Source organism: Carassius auratus, chromosome 17 (assembly GCF_003368295.1).
Source record: "Carassius auratus strain Wakin chromosome 17, ASM336829v1, whole genome shotgun sequence".
Lineage (NCBI taxonomy): Eukaryota > Metazoa > Chordata > Actinopteri > Cypriniformes > Cyprinidae > Carassius > Carassius auratus.
Window position 1 is genome coordinate 7,541,860 of NC_039259.1, and position 21,672 is coordinate 7,563,531.

The 21,672-nt window shown below is 37.7% G+C and overlaps 3 protein-coding genes across 5 annotated transcripts; 1 reads left to right on the forward strand and 2 right to left on the reverse strand.

Moving 5' to 3' along the window:
* The first annotated feature begins 4,496 nt into the window (after nt 1-4,496).
* Nucleotides 4,497-7,190, forward strand: LOC113117098 (early growth response protein 2b-like). Its single transcript, XM_026285506.1, has 2 exons — nt 4,497-4,831; nt 5,667-7,190. The coding sequence occupies exons 1-2, from the start codon at nt 4,669-4,671 to the stop codon at nt 6,674-6,676; spliced, it is 1,173 nt and encodes a 390-aa protein (XP_026141291.1). The 5' UTR covers nt 4,497-4,668; the 3' UTR covers nt 6,677-7,190.
* A 365-nt stretch (nt 7,191-7,555) lies between these two features.
* On the reverse strand, nt 7,556-9,161 carry LOC113117099 (2-aminoethanethiol dioxygenase). Its single transcript, XM_026285507.1, has one exon. The coding sequence runs from the start codon at nt 8,946-8,948 to the stop codon at nt 8,181-8,183; it is 768 nt and encodes a 255-aa protein (XP_026141292.1). The 5' UTR covers nt 8,949-9,161; the 3' UTR covers nt 7,556-8,180.
* A 3,327-nt stretch (nt 9,162-12,488) lies between these two features.
* LOC113117102 (protein ZNF365-like) lies at nt 12,489-21,664 on the reverse strand. 3 transcript variants are annotated; one of them, XM_026285512.1, is made up of 5 exons: nt 21,180-21,660; nt 18,389-19,095; nt 16,868-17,039; nt 15,791-15,837; nt 12,489-15,475 (listed from the first exon to the last, which is right to left on the reverse strand). In XM_026285512.1, the coding sequence occupies exons 2-5, from the start codon at nt 19,081-19,083 to the stop codon at nt 15,334-15,336; spliced, it is 1,056 nt and encodes a 351-aa protein (XP_026141297.1). In that variant the 5' UTR covers nt 19,084-19,095; nt 21,180-21,660; the 3' UTR covers nt 12,489-15,333. The 3 variants fall into 3 exon arrangements, with proteins under 3 accessions (XP_026141297.1, XP_026141296.1, XP_026141299.1); XM_026285511.1 differs by having other exon boundaries at nt 12,489-15,837; nt 21,180-21,664; XM_026285514.1 differs by lacking the exon at nt 15,791-15,837 and having other exon boundaries at nt 15,328-15,475; nt 21,180-21,659.
* Nucleotides 21,665-21,672: the final 8 nt, after the last annotated feature.

Consider the following 21,672-nt stretch of genomic DNA (forward strand, 5'->3'; position numbering starts at 1 on the left):
GAACAGCAGAAGAAAGCCGTGAAGAACCTGCACAAGAGAAAAGCTCATCTCTGGTCATGAAAACCAAACACGCGTTCAGCAGAATGCAGCCGTCACGAATGGTAAGCGTTAAACTCTCCTTTCAGTTGTGCAGTGTTGAAGGAGTGTATATGTGTGAGAACTCTTCTTTTCTTTTCTGAGAGTTAAGAAAAAGTCAAAAAGATATACAATCACAAGTTCAGCATCAGTACTTTTTAACTGGATGTGAATAATTATTTTCAGCTAGAACTAACAAATTTATAACATTACAAATTATTTATATTTCTAATAAATGTTCTTTTGAACTTTCTATTCACCAGAGCAATCCTAATATATATATATATATATAATATAATATAATATAATATAGATAGATGGATAGATAGATAGATAGATAGATAGATAGATAGATAGATAGATAGATAGATAGATAGATAGATAGATAGATAGATAGATAGATAGATAGATAGATAGATAGATAGATAGATAGATAGATAGATAGATAGATAGATAGATAGATAGATAGATAGATAGATAGATAGATAGACAGACCCTGGACCACAAAACCAGTCTTAAGTCGCTGGGGTATATTTGTAGCAGTGGCCAAAAAAATACACTGTATGGGTCAAAATTATTTTTCTTTTATGCCAAAAATCATTAGGATATTGAGTAAAGATCATGTTCCATGAAGATATTTTGTAAATTTCCTACTGTAGATATATCAAAATGTAATTTTTGATTAGTAATATGCTTTGCTAAGAATTCATCTAGACAGCTTCAAAGGCGATTTTCTCAGTATTTTGATTTTTTTGCACCCTCAGATTCCAGATATTTGTATAGTTGTATCTCTGCCAAATATCATCCGATCCTAATAAACCATACATCAATGGAAATATTATTTATTCAGCTTTCAGATGATGTATAAATCTCAAAAAAACAATTACACTTAACACAGGTTTTGTGGTCCAGGGTCACATACATATATCATGGTTCCATCAAAAATATTAAGCAGCACAGCTGTTTTTAACAGATATTATTGAGAAATGATTCTTACTTAGCAAATCAGCATATTAGAATAATATCTGAAGGATCATGTGACACTGAAGACTGCTGAAAATCTCACAGGAATAAATTATAAAATACATAAAATAGAATAACAATTTAGATGGAAATAGTATTTCACAATTTTATCTTTTTTTTTCTGTAAAATCTGACCAAATTTTGAAATGCTCATTTTCGAATGTAAGAAACTCGAGCGTCTGTTTCTTTCTGAATAAAACTACTGATGATGTAAATGATCAGGGTCAATTTCTTTGGCTAGATTCAATAAGTGTAAAGATGCAGATGGTTTTGTTGTTATAAAAAAGGAATAATGAGTTTTGGAGAAATCACAGAGTGACGTTTGATTAATCGTCGTGTGCAGGGGTCACCGAACCCCCATGCAACACCAAAGCCAACGCAAACAAAATGGGCTGTGAACCCGTCCCAACGTGGCGCTGCGTGGGCGTGCGAGGCACTGAGGGCATGAGAGGGGGGCACTAAACAACCCGCCAAAATAATAACCATCTGCTATGAAGAATTCATTCACTTTAATTAACAATATTAAATAATGATCAGTTTGATCAGGCTGAAATGGCAATAAACTTTTTTTTTCCATTATTCATTATTATCAATCTAATCAGTTATTTTTAATATTGTAATCTGATTTTTGATCATGTTTCTGCTTTAACTGTTTGTCTTGTGAGTTATATAAGTATTGTGTCTTCCACAGCTGCAATTAACTTTTTCTGTTGAATAGCAGCACTGACACAATGGCAAGAAATGTTTGTGTCTGTAGGCGTAAGACAAAGGGAGCAAACATTTGTGCTGCCCCCAACAATTTTGAGAGTGAATAGATGGTTGGCTTTTGTGATAAAAATGTGGTTGATTTAATAAGACACCTGAACTCACGCACTGAGCTGAACAACACGATGTTATCCTGTTAAAATGTTGCATTAGAGGGCATCAGATTTGGAGCAGGTTCTTGCTGACGGCAAACATCTGATTCTCTGAATGACAGCAGGCTTCTGTTAACCGGCTCTGACTGACTGACTGCTGGAGGATGTAGCAGAGCTGACGTGGCCACGTTATCAGAGCTGCATCAGAGATGACAGGAAGGCAAGTGTGTGTTTAATACCGAGGAACTTCATTCTTATTAATTAGACGTCATTCGAAACAATGGTCCTCACCTACAGTGCTTAAGTAGAACGTCCATGTATAAAAACTCTAAATTAGGCTTCTTTACACAGTACCAACAAGAAAGAAAAAAAAACAACTAAATAAGTTAATTAATGAATTAATAATAATAAGTCTCTAGGATAAGCAAGTAAGTAAATAAATAATTCTGAGCTTTTGGCACAAAATGTATCTGAGACCAGTAATTTAATGAATGAATTTTCATTTTGGCACAAATGTTAAAAAGTAAGCAAGAGAGCAAGTTAATAAATAATTAAATAAGTCTCTTTTTTAAACAAAATTTAAATTAGTAAAAAATTACCATTTTGCAAAAAAACAAGCCTGAGCTTAAAAAATAAATATGAATGAATGAAACATTCCTGAAGTTAAAAATGAAACAAACAAACATAAACATAAATAAATAAATAGACAAACATGCCACAAAACATTTGAGGTTAAAAATTAAACATAAATAAATACTTAAATAAACATGCTACAAAACATTTGAGGTTAAAAATTAAACATAAATAAATTAATAAACAAATAAATAGATAAAATATTTTGTTAAGTTTCTAAAGTTACAAATGAAACACACACACACAAAATGCCACAAAACATGAGGTTAAAATAAAAAGGAAATAAATAAACATTTCTGAGGTTAAAAAAGAAACAAAAAAACAAACAAGCAAAAAAACAGAATATACGTAGAAGATAGATAGATAGATAGATAGATAGATAGATAGATAGATAGATAGATAGATAGATAGATAGATAGATAGATAGATAGATAGATAGATAGAGCGTTTATAGTTGAATCTTTCATATCGACTCCATCTGAGATCTGTATATAGATCTGAAGAGTTTGCGTGGACTGTAATGTGCGCTGCTGGCGTGCAGGAGCTCAGTCAGATGCAGTGCTGTGTGTGTGTGTGTGTGTGTGTGTGTGTGTGTGTGTGTGTGTGTGTGTGTGTGGGCGAGTGTGAATGGGAGCAGGGCTGGGGGAGTCAGTACACAAGTAACGCAGATCTATTCAGAGAGGCTCCACTTTCGCTAGGACTCCATGGAGAAGGGGCTGTTCCAGAGTGTGGGTGGCTATGAATTAGGCCTCAGTCGCACATCCAGCACACGCTCTGTTGCTCATGCTGCCATGGATGAAAATAGAAGAACAACAAGTGACGAGAGAGATGATGAAGAGCCGAGGACCGCCTTACATGTGTCAGTCATGATGAGCGAGAACAAGGAGAATAAGACCTTACAACAGAGGGCTAAATTATAACCATGCTAAATATATAATATGCATACATATTTTAAAACAAATGGAAACTAATAGTGCCTAGTTAATATATTTCTTATCCACTGTGACAGTTTCTAAATCTACTTTGAGATCTCCAAAACCTTCAAAAATATAGGCCTAGTTAAATATTACAATTAAAATTGTTTGCAACTCCTACAAGATACACGCTGTAAAATATATATATATATTTCAGTTGATTTACCTGTATTTTGAGTTTTACACTTCATTGTTTTAAAGTGAACAGAAATGTCTGTAAAATGAATGGATACTGTTTCAGTAATGAGCTGTATATAGGCTACTTTTTCTGTTATTTACCCATTTATTTTTTACAGTTAAGAAAATATAGCTTAGCTAAAGTCTTTTTTTAGTAATCAAGATGTTTAATCGCAATGATCTTGTTACCAAGGGAAAAAACCCGTTCTGTAGTCTATATATAATAAATCAGTTTCCTTAACTCTCTAGAAACTAGAATAACTTTCCAACATATTCAGATATCAGTTTCCTGGATTGAGTTTTATTACGGTTCCTCTGTGGGACGTGAACTCGGCGTGGCTCGTTATTTTCCGTGTCGAGTTTCCCGGATACGTCCCATATAAGTCAAAAAGGGCGTGTTTGAGATAACCGGATGATATCCATTTATGGGGTGCGCCCTAACCGGAATTCCTGATAATAACATGCACCAAAAAGTCAATAAATATGAAAAGGCATCTAACTGTTTCACAGACCACAGATCTACGTCGACGTATTATCAATATATGCACAACAAATCAATCACAACAAATTAAAGTTGTAGAAAAAAGTCAGAGATCCGTCTAAACAGAGCGTTCTTGTCGTCACACACACACACACACACATACACTAAAGCCCAACCCGTTTTTTTTTTTTTGTTTTTTTTTTTGTCCTGTCCTGTCCTTGTATGGTCAGTGACGTCATGGGCATTGACAGGCTCTTCTTAAATGCGTTCTACGACACAAAGTTTCACTTATCGCGGCGGCACAAATGAAGGAGCTGGTGAGCCGGTGCGCGCGTTTATGATGACTACACCGAAGTGAATATATTTACAACACACCACCTAGATCATTAAAGCTCTGAGAACAACTACATAAAATCAACTTCTTAAAAAAAAAACAATCAAAATCGAAATGACAGCGACAGCTAGCAGGGATAGACTGAGCGCGTCTCTGAGTGATCTGATGCGCTGTCTGCCTTCATCACACGGACTCTGTCTGGATGCGTCCCCCGCGTCACGCTTCTCTCGCGCGGATGCGGGGGTCTGCTCGGACCAGTTCAGTGAGGCGTCGGGAGGTAAGAAAATATTAGGATGCTTGCGAAAATAAAAGGCTAATCGTAAGTTTTTGAGTTTAACAAAAATACCCGTTTGTCCTGTGCTGGCTTGCTTATTTTTGGTTGCTTGTTTATCAGACACCAAGTTTAAAACTTCATGGAATTTGAATATTTTCTGAGTTTCCATCATCACATGAAATAGTTGTAGAGTAAACAAATGAGAGCCTGAAGCCTTGTCCTCTCAATGCATAGGCTATGCTTTTTGTACATTTGCACAATTTATTAATTTCTACTTTTTACTTTTTCGTTGTTCTTATTAATTGCATGTGTTCATGTTGTATTGTGTAGGCTATGTATTGCGGTAAATGCCTAGCCTATGATAATCTGTCTTATATAGGGGCACGTTGTCATAAACTGAACGTGTGTTCAATGAACAGTTTTTTTTAATTCAACAGTACAAAATCCAATAGCTAGGCTACTAATGAGGAAATATTTAGTATTTTTGTAGCCAAAACTTTAAGGCACGTGTCTATACACAAGCTGACTTTAAAATCTACTCACATTGGAGCAAAAGGGTTTTCATTAGGCTATAATCTTGATATAAAACTCTGAATATGCTGTTTATATCTCCTCTCCGATTCATTTAGTGGAAGAAAATTCAGTATTAGAGACTAAAAACAGACTATTTTACTGCGATCTATTTGGTCCAACCAGAATATCAAGAGATACCCGCATAGCCTATATTTTGCCAGCTACTTTGAAAACAAATAGCTTACTACCGAATGCGTAATTTGATGGAAACGCATGCAATAAGAGGCACTTGCTCAATAGAAACGTCTTGTTTTCGCTCCTACAGGTGGCTTGAGCACCGAGGGCTTCGGCGAGGATCAGCGGGGTCTTGAGCTGACGGACCCGAGCAGTATTTCTCCGCACAGCGCGCCTGTCGCCTATACAGGGAGGATCTCCATCGACGCGCAAGGAAGCTGGAATCAGGAGGGAATAATCAACTTTGTCAGCGCAGGAGTGCAAGACAGGCCGCCTTCCCCGGGATCATTCACCACGGGCTCCCCCTCAGACCCAGACTGCTCCAAAATAGCTCAAACCCTTGCCAACATGGAGCACATGTACACAGCCCCGCCCCCTTACACCTGCAGCGCCGATGGTTACCAGGACCCCTCGGCTTACCTATCGACCACCACGTGCCCCATAACTTACGCAACTCCGTCCTACTCCACCCCAAAGCCATCTATAGACGGGACGCTTTTCTCCATCATTCCAGAATATGGGGGGTTTTATCAGACCAGCAGCAGCCAAAGGGACAACATGGCTGTGTTTCAGGACATCAAGCCATTTTCGTGCGCTCTGGAGTCTATCAGAGTCCCTCCGCCTCTGACTCCATTGAACACCATCAGAAACTTTACTCTGGCGTGTCCGGTTGACGGGCCGAGGCCGCCTGTGGATTGCACCAATCCGCAAAGCGTCCCACTCAGGCCGATTCTGCGGCCACGGAAGTACCCGAACCGACCGTGCAAGACGCCGGTCCACGAGCGGCCGTACCCCTGTCCCGCGGAGGGATGCGACCGGAGGTTCTCGCGCACGGACGAGCTGACGCGCCACGTGCGCATCCACACCGGCCACAAGCCGTTCCAGTGCCGCATCTGCATGCGCAGCTTCAGCCGGAGCGACCACCTCACGACGCACATACGCACGCACACCGGAGAGAAGCCCTTCTCCTGTGACTTCTGCGGGAGGAAGTTCGCCAGGAGCGACGAGCGACGGAGGCACACGAAAATCCACCAGAGACAGACAGATAAAAGGGGCTCAGCGCCTCCTCACAGCTCGAGCGCCGGCGGGACACCGACGTGAACCCCGGTGTAACCCGCTCCGACTGCCGCGAGAGCCAGTCGTTGTCCCATTTAAACCTGGAACTCTTTTTGTGTGCGCGCACGCACAAATATACGAAGGCAGCTTATGATTTAAGTGTTGAATGTGGTCTGTTGTAGTACCTAGACTACGTCTTTATCAGAGAATATTTCATGTGGTGCAAATTGCAGTGGTTATAAATATAGTGTTTACAGTGAGTCTTTTTTATTGACATTATTACCTTTATGTGTCTGAATACAATTATTATAATAAACAAGGTGTATTCTTTTGAGAATCAGTGGAAGGGATGCTGTCATTACGACGTTATAACACTAGAGGTCGCACTTTAATAAACTAAGGGCAGGTTGCAAGTGTTGTAACCCGATTCGTTTTGAAAGAAATTGAGTTTTATTCAGCAAGGACGCATTACATTGGCAGTAATGACATTTGTAATGTTACAAAATATTTACATTTCAAATAAATGCTGTTCTTTTGAACTGAATATATTCAGTTCAAATATTATAGTCAGACTATATTCAGCAAAAATATTATGAAGCATTGATAATTATAAGACGTGTGCATGAGCACCAGATCAGCATATTAGAATGATTTATGAAGGATCACGTGATTCTGGAGAATGGGTACAATTTAGCTTTGCTATCACTGGAATAAATCACATTTTAAAATATGTTACAACAGAAAACTATTACTGGAAATTCTAGTATTTCACAGTATCACTGTATTTTTTTAAAAGCCTTGGTGCCTTGGTGAGTATAAGAGACCTTTGAACTGTAGTGCATGTTGGCTGTGAAGAATGTAAAATGTATTTAAATAATTAACAAGACCAGTTTCAACTGCATTATATTTCAGCCAAAGTCTGTCTGAGGAAAAACAAAACTTTTAATTTTTATGCAAAATTCACATCACATTCTTCAGTTCATACTGTCTTATTAATCTCCATTAGTTAACTTGCCATCCTGGCTAAGTGCTTTACTGTCATAACAACCAGGAGTGTTCAAATAAGTATCCAGTGTTGCATATGCCAATTTGTCAAGTGAGTGTTGTCAAGCCTGTTGCTAAAACATTTCAGTGTTCTGATCGCTTAATGCATTATTAACACAATATAACAATGAAAACAAGATGAGCAGATTCATACTCTGATAGGCTTTAACGCCTTTGTTAAACCAAATCTCACATCTGCTGCAAATAATTAAATATTTATAACACGCTATACAAAAGTAGATCCCGGCAACAGAGAGAGAACAGAGACTAGTTCTTTTGTCAAACCTGTCACACAAAATCAGAACACAGTTTGCATGCAACAAACTGGAAATGTATGGACAATTATAGCCAAAGGACAATTCAAGTTAGACAGCAGCTCTGATAAGTGCCTAGGTATTTCAATTAAAACAACTGTCCTCTTGATACTGTAGCCAGTCTGTCATGTAACGAAAAGAACACAGAATCTCTTGATCAAGGCTGAACCCAGTCTAAAAAGTCAGATCCGTTATAGGGACACTTTAGGCCCCGGGAAAGGTTCCCCACCACACCAGAATTCACTCGGCTGTGGGATCTCCATCAGCCACAGGTCACCCGGTTCTTGGGCTTTGCTCTCTCTGTCTGCAGCCTCTGAATGAGCATGCACAACTTTATAATAATGGCAGTCTCTCCCTTCGTCCGGATCATATGGCGGTGATAAGATGTCAAGGAAAGCCGTGGGTCCGTCAACAGCGTCTATCTGGTGGATATTGTCCTTTTGGGGTGAGAGCACACACGGGCCGTTCTCCTCCGTGTATTCCCCGACCGACCTGAGCACCGAGGGCCGAAGAGAGCTGCTCTGGAAGGGCACGAGCGGAGGGCTGAAGTGCGCGCCGCTGGCACCGTCTCGAGGTTTATCCAACACGTCGAAACAGCTGATCCGCACCTTGCCGTAAATCACTTTCAGCATGCCGTACATTCCCGGATGATCGTGCAGCGGTATGGAAGCGCCCGTTTTTAGTAAAAACACCCCCATGCTGAACGTGTCGGTCTCGTAGATGTGCATGTATGTGACGGGAGGCGCCACGCGCGGCGACGGCACCGGGACGCTCTCCATGGTCCGGGGAACAATCTTCAAATCCGAAGCTCTGGCCTCCGCCATGAGGCTTTTCAGCTTGCTCACATTCTCCAAAAACACTTTGTTGTGTTCTCCCACGAGCGAGGGGTGGCGGAATGTCGCGAGGGCCTGTCTGGCGATCTTCTGGACCGTGGAAGTCATGTCGTCTCGTGGCATCATAACGCGCAAGAGTCCGGCGTCAACTTGACTTTCAACTTCACGCGCCTTGCTCCTGCGACAGCAAGTGCAAGTCCCGCTTCAGAGATTACTTTCTTATTTAAGCCATCAAAATGCATAAAAGCTTAAGTGAAAAGCGTTTAGATCAAGTCATTCGTCGCCATAACTACTCCATATACAGGCAACTGATTCACACGTACGCTATGTCAATATTGTTATACGTCATGCAGAGAATTATGGGAAGCGTAGTTTTCACGTTACTGTGAGACTTGAGTGAAACTACAAAACGAATGATGCCAGTACTCGCACTTTAATATTTGTAAGCATTGAGCAAAATCGTCTGTCACGAATAAAAAGATCTTATTAAGTTCCAATACGGACGTTGCATGAGATATTACACGTTAGCCGGTGACTACAACTCCCAAAACATTTCTCTTCGGGGGGCAACGACACTTCAGTCTTTCACCGCCACCCAGACAAGCAATACTCTGAAAATGCTGTGCTAAGTGTTACACTGGAGAGAAAAAGGGGTCATGGACGATTGGTGACCACAAAAAAACTGATTTGGATGTTTACAACTTTAAATACCATCGCATTAAACATAAAATAGCTATCAAACCAGTAGTATTTATTTTTAAGAAAGACAGCACAAGCACAGAGTTTTTATATCACAAAATACATTAAGGTTTCACCCACTTTAATAGGCTAGGATAAATGACCTGTGCCCTTTTCTTTATGCCCAAACATTAGAGCACGGAAAACTAAAATTGAAAGCTATGACATATAAACAATGGACTGGACTCCAGTGTTGTTTGGTTGCCAACATTCTTCAAAATATCTCCTTTTATTTTCCACAGAAGAAAGAAAGTCTTTAAACTTTGAAACAACATGAGGTTGCGTAAATGATGATCTACTGAGTGAAAAATCCCTATTAAATCCATATTTTCTGGGGCTACAGTACAGTGTATTGCAATTTTAAACCCCTTCCCTGATGAAAAACAAAACAACAATTGAAAACCATCACATGTTTCCACTACAAATACCATTACAAACCAACAACTTTTAATCATTAAAACCATTAAAAATGGTTTCTGTAGTGTGTTTTGGGACATATTGCATTAGGATTTACTGGTTTTAACGAGGCGACCAATTACCAGAAACCCACAGAGACCATCACAGTTTCCATTAACCAATACAAGCTGATTATAACCGTTAAAACCATTACAGATCCTGTGATTGTGTCTGGTTTTTTTTTTCCATTAGGGCTGACAAAGGGAGACCTACTGTATTCACATATGCATTTAATAAAGGTGCCACTTAAGTCTATTATGCAGAAATATCCCTGAACCGCTTACAAACACTGCCACTATACAGTCTATGGAAATGTGACTGCAGAAGGTGAGCTGTTTCATTTGTTACATGAATCACAGTCAAAATTACGGGCAAGAAATAAATGAAATGATGGACTGCGGTATAAACTGATGAACCAGTAATCTCATTATCAGTGCAGAAGCAGACTGTTGACACACTGGCTGTTGCTCAATCAATCATGACTCACAAACATGTTTGCATGACAATGTTTAACAATATATATATATATATATATATATATATATATATATATATATATATATATATATATATATATATATAGATAGATAGATAGATAGATAGATAAAGAGACATGTGGACAGTTTAGTCATCTGTGGTCATGTTATTCCTGCATACTTCGCCTAATCATTTGTTGGCATACACCTAAAAACAGAGCATCTATAAAAAGCTAAAGCTATGTAACAGGATGCAACACTCCCGCCTACTCCAGTCCTCTGAGCTCGGAAAACCACATACACACACTGTGTGTGAATCACAATATGACTGTGAAGAAACACTTCAGATGACATCACGAGGACGCTCCACCATGTCATCTGAATTCACACCAGACATTAATAAATGCACACACTCTCCAGTCCACATTATGTTATGACACGTATATGACTGCAAAACACTATTAGTTAAAGAAACAAATGTGCTTTCTAATAATATTGGTCTGCTTATTCACTTTTTCTTACTCCTTTCTAATAATGGGGCTTGTAAACTTTCTACATAGCCAACTCAAACAAACAGAGGACTCACAGGCAGAAGTTTACTGACTTAGCGGTGAACTTCTGCAAATTTAATTTTATTTTTATAGTATTTTTTTTTAGAAATGACCACAAGAGCTGTGATTCCCAACGTGACCCCAGTATGCTCAAGAACTTCAAAATATTTAGATTTTTCTTTGAAAATATTCAGATGTATTTAGATTAGTCTAAAGTCTGGTTTCCTTGAAACTCATGAAACAATAAAAGATTACATTAAGAGGACAGTAAAGACATCTATACATTTACAAAAGATTTCTATTTCAAATAAATGCTGTTCTTTTGCACTTTGGATTCATTAAATGATCCTAAAAAATAAATAAATCAAGGTTTCCTCAAAAATGTTAAATGTACTTTATTATGTTTTAGTCCAAAAACATAATAAAAAAAATCTATATATAATATAACATATCTGACCCATATACGCTTCTGATTAGAGTATTAAACACAAGAACATATCCACAAGTTGTACTCCATGTCAGGCCGAAAGGGTCATGAGTGGTCTCTGTTAGACGAAAAACCTTCTGAATAATGTAAATCAGAGAGGTCATGACCTCAGCTTTCTAAATGTAATGACTGCAGCCATTAGAGCCCTTAATACGCTCACAAAGATGACCATCAGAGCCAACCAATCAAAAACGCCACCAAGTGATTCTACAAGAACACTACGCAGAAAAGAAACGCTAACATGCACCATCTTCTTATTTCAGCTATCACCACCACAGCTATTTATTACAAGATTGACACTTTTTTCACTCTCTGGCCTGTTCCTAGATGATATCTTTGTTTGTAGCAGAGAGGTCTTCGCCCTTTGACCACAGATCTGTGCCGTCTGGTTAATGTGTGTTTTCATTCTGGAGGTTTATTTTCCCTGAAACGCAGCCAAACTCTCTGAGCATAAACGGCCCCAAAGCTCTTCTCTTCGACAAACCTCTGAACCATTCTCTGAACAAAGTCTTACTCAAAGAAATATTTCACACCAAAATTACATCATTTCAAAGCCAAAGGATTTTCTTTCTTCTGGTGAAAGCGACTCGGGTTTGTTGTGACAAAAATCATTCTGTTCCTCAGAAAGTTGTCACTTAAGAAGACTTGGAAAATAGGACACAATTTCACTATAAAAAAATAATTTTTTAAAAAGGTAAATAAAAAATTATGGGTGCATGTTTTAATAATTCAAATACTCACAATTGCACTCTGAGCTTGCATGAACAGTCAAATCAAGGATACCCTCTGGTGTTCATCCTTTGCATTGCAGTATTAAATAAAAAATAAAAACTGAAGACATGTGAACATAAATGTAAAATCTCATCTAATTACGGAAAGTCAAAGTCTGAGTAAGAGTTAAAAATTCTATAGAAATCTAAATAATCATATGGAAATAAACACAGTAAAACAAGTTGATCTGATCAAAATGAAAGACTTTCAGATTTTAATAATGCTGCAGAGATGAAAAACAGGCATAGCATTAACAAATCAATCTTTAATGATGAAATCTAATCTCATTTCTATTATCCAGAGTATCACATACAGCAGCAAGGATCGCGTGAGACTTCAGATCTCACAGTATCACAAGTGTAATGCAGACGAAAGGCACAAACATTAAAATAAATAAGTCTAGAGAACACAAATTCAATATTTTTGAACAGAAAACAACATGGCACAACATATCTATACTATCAAGAAAGAGCAAACAAGAGAACAAAAGACCTTTAAGCTGTTTAGCTTTGCTCTGCTTCTGATTGTCACATCTACATTTCCAGGGTCCAACCTAGTTCACAGAACTATTCGTTTTAGAAAAGCATCATTATAACTTTTTTATGATACAACAGCTGATATTTATTTTAACGTAACAATGAAGTACATAGGAACACTGTCTCAGCTTCAATTATTAATAAATAAACAGATACATAAATAAAATCACGTGTGAAGTAGGTTGAGCCCCTGTTTGAGCCTATTATGTCCTTCAGATTTCTTCTGTACGGTAGCATTTGAAAATCATGAAAATACTGTCACATATTGCACGAGCCACTGGTTTAAAGCATTATAGCATGCTCACTCACAATAAAACACTGATGGATGTGAACTACCTCATGCTCACACAGCACTACAGTACTTTAGATCTCTTTCGGACTGAACACAACATAAACGAGAGACACAGAAACATGAAGAGACCACAAAATCAGATTCCAGTCACAGTGTCAGAACTGAGCACACAATGGAGTGGATGAACAAAACAGCACCTTTTTATACTTTCGTCTTCTGAATTCAAAATCCAAGTGCCGTTTTGTTATTTCTGCTGGGCTTTTTGTATGTGCACATTTGTTCAAAAAAGGTAAAAGTCTCACACGTGAAGCCAAGAGGTCGTATTTAGCTGGTCACATGCAACTTTCAGAGCTTCAATTCAGAGCTTAAACTGAACAAAACAAGTAGCCTTAGCTCAAATGTAAGTTAATGCCCTCATTTGGCTTTTTTCCCCCCTTAAACTGACTGGGTTCTCGTCAAGACTAAGGTGCGGTGGATGAGATCTCCTCTGCGTCTTGCTAAAAATACATACTAGTATTTACAAAACACTGATTTTGAATACCGTGAAGTCGAAATGCTGTAAAGTTGAAGTCAAGTAAAGGTTATATGTATTAACAGTACCAAAAGCACTACCCTGTTCCTCCACTCTGTTGGTTTTTTACGAACAACACCCTCTTCATAAAATTATGCCTAAAATATTCAGGTTTTGGCTATTTGCACTGTGCAGGTTGATCATTGTGTAACATTCATGAGAGCTATATGAGCAGAGCAGACGGCTCCTTATGCTTTCGAATCGCTTTCACGTGTTTGTTCGTTCGTTTGACTTGAAGCATTGTGGCCCACTTTGTTTTTTTTGGGATTTGTGCAGAGCGACGCTTCGAGTCAATCGAACGAATGAACGAACAAACACGTGCGCATATTTACATCGCTTTGATCGTTCCCTCTAGATCTTACCTTCTCTCACGCAGCCCCACGATTGGTCGGTTACGTACAATACCTGCATGTTATTGGTCAAACTGCTCTGGATGTTTTAGGTGATATTAAAATCCTGGCTGGGACGTGTCCCGTATTAACTATATACATGCTACCGAATGCCTCAAAAATGAATCGTGACTGTCCTTTAGCTTGTAAAAACAACAGTACAGTCAGAAGCTGTCCTTATTCTAAATATTCATTTGATTTCAGTGCTAGATGCAACTTAAGGACTTAAATACTTGTAATAATTATTATTTTAAGGGATAGCTTACCCAAAAAAATGAAATTTCTCAAAACATCTTCACAGGGCTCTATGGTGAGTAAATGATGACAGAATTGGGTAAACTATCTCTTTAAATGAAAGTGCAAAATAATTTCACAGTTCAGCCAAAGACCATAAGTGCTATTGCTCCAATAGCTGCATGTTTTAAAGCGACTTCTGTTTCTTCTCTCCTTCTAACGAAGCTGGCTGACATAAACAAGGAAATGTATATTCATCCATTAAAATGTAGCACCACTGTTAAAAATACACAACAGCACCTTCAAAACAAAACCAAAAAAAAAAATTATAACTTGCTACATACTTTTCTTCTTGCTGAAACATTTTTGCATTTTGAATGAGAGAAAGATTGTGAACAAACTACAAGCTTAAAGTGGCATAAGATCTGGCCTGTACGTCACAGGTTTTGTTTTAACAGCATCCTGCATTTAGATAACTACATCAATTTTCCTGAACAGTAGTGTTTGTTAGAAAACCGCAAGCATGTGACATCACTTCCTGTTAGCGACTTGTAATGACAGCTGTATCTGTTTGAATTAAAGGGCAACTTCACCATGTGTTCATTCTACAGCCAATCTTATCATTAAAATATTTCACAGATGGACCATAATCACATTCAAGTATCAAATAACTGATCTGCCACCTGTAGTCGGACATCGCTGTTGTTATCGGGCTTTTGTAAAACTCATATTTACATACAGTTGTGTCCAAAAGTCTGCTTCTAGTAAAACTGTAACATGAATATCAACATTTCTTAGCATTTGGCAACCTGAAATTATTTTTGCACGTAAAAACAAAAAGATACAGGCAGACTGGAGCAGTAATGAAAATAATAAAATAAATATGATTTTCAATCTGGTATCAGACTTTTGACTCCACTGTATAATAATTAATAGATTCAACATAATTCAGTAATATCTGAAATAGTGTTATTTGCATGTACAGTCACTGCTGAGCTCCGCCTCTGTCCCTAAACCTCGTACCCATCTGACCTCCTCCGCTGGGACCAGCTGTCGTAACCCAGTCTCCCAGAAGCACCTTTGGACAGCCCCCATCCAGAATGACCGGGTAACTGCTGCTCCTCGTCCTGCTCAAGATGATCTCCTGAAGACCTGATGACGAAGAACAGCAAAATAAGACAGTTATTATCACCCAGTGCACATATGAACCAAGTGTTTTTAATATTTAAGACTGATGAAATGGAGAAGAAGGGTAATCATTATTTATGGCAGGGGAACATGATCTTCTACTGTCTTGATAGGACCTCATGAATTACTTCGAGGGGACATCTTTCTACTACAAGCCAAAGGACATGATTTATATAGAAGTGCTCTGAAGATGTTCTGCTGGTTGTGAAGTATAGGACACTAGAGGTTAAAGGGTTACATGTGAATTTGCTTCTCAAAGTAAAACCAGTAATGCAATACCTGCTTTGTGTTATTCTATGTGGACCGAGCTCTGATGGCAGAGGCACCTGAAATAATGACAAATTAGAGAAATGCATGGAGGACTGACATATTTCTGAAATAGAAGGTAATTATTGCAATCCTGGAGAACCATACAAGTGGGTCATATCAGGCGATTCGTTATTGAATTTCCTTTTTTGCATCGGTACATGGCTCAATGACTTGACACTCTTCCTTGTTTAAAAATACACTCAAAATGCAATTCATATAAACATGCATATGAAAATGCTTTTTTTTAATCATTATTATTTCTGAAATATAAGCCGTTCTATCATTTTTGGAGGGCTTGAAGTGAAAAATGGTGGTGGAGATTGTAAAAAAAAAAAAAAAAAAAAAAAAAAAGGTAAAAATTCTTTAAATATAGTCATGGACTTTGTTTTATTATTAATTACAATTTTAAATATTTATAAATTTTCATTAAAATTGTTTTTTTTTTTATTTAAAATGCATTTTGTTTAGGTCAAATGGAGTAGCCTAAAGAAAACTTAATATTCAAAAATCCAAAATTAATTATATTTTAAAAACAAATTAAAGAATTAAATAAATGAGTGGGGGGGGGGTTGTTAGAAAACCATTTTAAATATATATATATATATATATATATATATATATATATATATATATATATATATATATATATATATATATATATATATATATATATATATAAATGTTATATAAGCTGCAGTCTGTAACTTCAGGCGCTCTAGCGGTTAATAAACAGATCTGCATGCGTCTTGCGGAGGAACATTGCTGGTGGATCTACTTCTCTCTGTTAATGTCTATGAAGAATCACGCAGGTACTGGGATACTCCACAGCGTCACCTACCCGAACCAGTCTAAAAATAGTCCAAATATAAACACTTATTATAGGTTAAGGCCGTAGTGATTCAGGATAAGCCAAATACACTGTTTGGAAAACAGATTAATTATGTTCTCGCTTATTCTAAAAATTTGTCAATTTTGAACACCAAAAAAGTTACGAATTGCAGCTTTAAGGTACACATTTTTATTTTTATGGAAATGTTGGTGACATACAGAGTGAGCCGTGCAATAATGCCTGTGAGGGACGCTCTGATAATATTCCAGGAGTCTCTCGGCCAGAGAAATCCTCCGTAAGAGGCCCTCGATGAACCGACGCAGACGAACCTTCCCGCACATCTCATGCTTTGCCGCTGCTTCCAGAAACCTCTGGATGGTCACAACTTCCCTGAAATTAAGCAAAAGGTAGTTTTCAAAAAAATCTTTTTTTATTATTATTATTTTCCCCTAAACAGTCATAAATGTTTCCTTGTTTCTTCATTTTTCATCTCCATTTCATCATAATACACTCACCCTCATGTTCCAACCCTATAACTTTCAATTTCTCTCACAACGGGAACACAAAAGGAGACTTTTCAAAGCGTGTACAGAGCAGCTCGGACAGTCTATTAAACATTTCCTGTTGTGATCCGTCGAGGAAATAAAGTTGAAAAAGTAAATGTGTACTGTTCTTTTAACCCTGTTAATCCTGACATATGTAATAACAATCCAATTATTATTATTTAAAAAAAATTGTAATGGAACAGTTTAATGAACTGACAAAATACAAAAATATGGCTCATGTAATATGACACTGAAGAATAAGAAAACACTCACAAATATTCAGAAGTCCCAACTGAGCAAAAATATGCAATTTAATAGATTTGCTCATATTTACATGGGCAAAAGGTTTGCTGAAATTCTGATGTATCGTAATCAATGAACTCTTTATAAAAGTATAACAAACTTACGTACAATACATATAAATATCAGTTCATATCTATGAATAATATGTCTTAATGAGACAGTATTTTAGTGCTTGGCTTTATGATCAAAGCTCTGTAGTTTTTATTGTGTATATGTGTGGATGAAGACTTATAATTCGATGCAATGCATTAATTAAAGACATAATTAAATAAACATTCCTCAATGGTCTAATGCATCACATCTGTTACATTTAACATTATTTGTTGCATGAATTAATCAAGAAAACCTAACTTGCTTCAGTCCAGTAAATCAATGTAAAACTTAAATATAAATGTTATTTTTACATTTACTTTCCTAAAATCTGTAAAGCTTTTACAGCAAAAAGACAGCAAAAAGAGATCTTTATACGTATACTAAATGAAGTATACGTATGATTACTTGCTAAAAACTATCCATCAGATGACAAAAGGCATGGAGGAGACTGTACAACAAACTTTTAAACATGCTGATAATTTTAAATTGATAATCATAAATTTAATTCTGTTCCTGTAGCTCAAGTGGTAGTGCATTGCATTATCAAGCGCAATGTTGTAGGTTCGATTCCCCGGGAACACATGATAGGTAAAAATTGATAGCCTGAATGCACTGTAAGTCGCGTTGGATAAAAGCATCTGTTAAATGCATACATTTAATTTAATTTAAAGGTCTTTTTTTACATTTCAAATATGATACTGTAGACTTACAGGGTTTAGAATAGGTCACCCCAAACCCATGGTCAATCAGAAATCTTGTCTTTACAGAGGTAAAATAACATTTAAATCTTCCACTCACTGTTCTCTCCTCTCCAGCTCGTGCTCTGAGACGCTGAGCTGTTGTCTCAGTGTGGCGATCACCAGAACAGCGGTGTCTACCTGTCTGCTGAGCGCCCGCTCTCGCTCCTGCACTTCCTGTTTCTCCTGCGCCAGGTGATGCGAGTGAGCGCGCTCACACAGGATAGCCGTGTCTGTCTGTGCCAGCTCTGAGCTCAGCCGCAGCAGACGTCGCTCCATGCTGCCATTGGCTGTCCTCATCATCCCCTCCAGCCTCTTCTCCACTGACGCCACAGGAGCCGAGAGGGGTCCGGCTCCAACGCTGAGGCTCCTCTCTGGGGGCGGGAGCTTTTGCTCTGCGGGCTGCTGCGATGGAGTTTGGTCAGCGCTGAATAAGTGCTTGTGCTCTCCTCTCGCAGTGGAGTTAGTGTTCGTGCCGACACCACGTACTTTATGCATGTCTGTATTGGAGGGTTTGCAACTTTCCATGTGCTCTGTGTTGGAGAGATCCCTGGCGGACAGCAGGCTGATGTCACGTTTCGTGTGGAGCGGGTGACTGTATTCTAGGTGAGCTCTGAGAGAAGAGAGACTGTGGAAACGTTCATGCTCTCCACATCGAGGGCAGTGGAAAGGATGCTGAGGAGGGGCTCCGGCGCCACACGCCTGCCCGTTCTTCACAAACAGTGCTGTGTTGCGTGTGCACACTTTCTGCTGCATGACACAGATAACCTAACAACAAAAATATTACATATTTAGCATCCCAGTTCTTGGATACAAAAATACCGTATCGCAGAGATACCCAAACCAGGGCACGCAGGCCAAAGCTGACGACCTTTGATTAGACCCACCACAACACAAGAGGGGAAAAGCATATCTTCATCATTTGTCTTTTTGCTTTACCTTTTTTCATTTTTGCTTTGAAATATAGAGAATATAAATGGATTTGACATTCTAAAAAAACAACTATTTTAAAGCTGCAGTAGGTAACTTTTGTAAAAAAATATTTTTTACATATTTATTAAACCTGTCATTATGTCCTGACAGTAGAATATGAGACAGATAATCTGTGAAAAAATCAAGCTCCTCTGGCTCCTCCCAGTGTCCTATTGCCATTTGCAGAAAGTCATGCGCTCCCGGTAAAAAACAACCAATCAGAGCTGCGGTCCGTAACTTTGTTTGTGTTCAAAATGTAGAAAGATTTATATAATAAGCGAGTACACCATGAATCCATTTTCCAAACCGTGTTTTTAGCTTGTCCTGAATCACTACCTATAATAAGTGTTTATATTCGGACTATTTTAGATTGCTTCGGGGGTACCGCGGCGGAGTAACCCAGTACCTTTGTGATTCTTCATAGACATAAACAGAGAGAAGTAGTTCCGGCTACAATGTTCTTCCGCAAGACGCAAGCAGTTCTGTTTATTAACCGCTAGAGCGTCAAAAGTTACCTACCGCAGCTTTAATGTAATAAAGTTGTAATAATGCAATAATATTTTTTTATATAATGCAGACCTCAATCAAGCTTTGTAGTATTAAAAATGTAAAAAAATAAATAAATTTCTAATCTACATTAGCAAACAAATATATCATGCAAGCTGTTTAATTAATCTGTTTTTGGTGATAAAGTGTCTGCATAACTGATTCCGAGTCAATGCATATTGTTTATACACAATGCAAATATTTGTAGTTATTTTTGAGTAATATATAAACAATTATCTTATCAATCCACATTATTTGCATATAATGCAAATATTTGTAATGATTTTGAGTAAGATTAAAAATATTTTTATTTGCAGAATAATGTTTTAGTAATATGTTTAATTATCTTGTCAATTCATATTATTTGCATATAATACAAATATTAGTATTGATTTTGAATACAATGTTAAATATTTTTGTCCATGCACATTATTTTCATGTAATGCAAATATTCATTGCAAATTTTGAGTATTATGTTTTTTTTTTTGTTGTTTTTTTTTTTTAATAACTGGTCAAGTTGGTTAGCAAAGAGCTGTTTAGCCTCTGCAGGTAATATATATATATATATATATATATATATATATATATATATATATATATATATATATATATATATATATATATATGGTATTTAATGGAGTAAACGTGTGATGGTTTGCCCCGGACAGTATTAATATTATATCGGCCAACACTAGATATCGGCATGGCCATTGAAAAACCCATATCGGTCGACAAAATCGCTGTCTAACAGGCTATTTTAATCTAGAAAGCTTTTCACATGGGCCTAACAACTGGCACGGTGTATAAATGTATATTAAATTACTGAAATACAAAAAAGACTGAATGGTGATGGTGACAGAAAACTAACAACAACAGGCTGTGTGCTATATATATAGAGAGAGAGAGAGAGAGAGAGAGGGGGGAGAGAGAGAGAGAGAGAGAGAGAGAGAGAGAGAGAGAGAGAGAGAGAGATAGATAGACAGATATGTGTGTGTGTGTATGTGTGTTGTGTGTGTGTGTGTGTGTGTGTGTGTATTCAGAACAATCCAAGATCATTTCCGACCACTGATAACCACCAAATCGCTTTCGAGTACCGTTAGCTCTAAAGCTTTAGCAAATCAAATTCATGCACCTCGGTGGTGGTGAAATTAAATGCATTTGTTTCAATGGTTTAGTTATATGCTTAAATCAACCGACAGTGTCATCGTGTCATCCCATATTTTAATAACTCCTAATTTTCTATGCCTTCTAAAACTGCCATGGAGAAATATATGCAAATCTTCTCATGCAAGCAGGGGATCAGACAGGTAGTCTGCTGACGCATGCGACCATACCTTAATGAACGAGCTCCAGTGGGACTGTGTATTGTAACCTTTAATCAAACTGTTGATCCTTCGGATTATCTGTTGCTTGATATTTCTGTCCGAATCTAGTGGTAACCCTCTCTGATTGAGATAACGTTACAGTAAAGCGATATCTACGTTAGGTGTATGAAGTCATCTGGTACTAACGACGTTGTCAAGAATGAGCGTGACAGCAGCGACAGAGGTGGCACTGATTTCTTTACATATGATGCTGAATGCAGTTTTCGTGTGCAAAATGCTTGCAAAATGTCATCGCATTAAATTTTGATTAAATTACAGTCGATCTGAAAAGATCCAGAAACCTCGCTCTCGCTGAAAAGATTCTGTCAGAACATCGAAGATTCATTAGAATGCAGTGCGGCAGACCACCAGTTTAAACTATTTACAGACAGACGGGGGAGATGAACACAAGAAATAGTGATAACGCAAACCCACTTCATGGCCATTTTCATAAACATGCTTA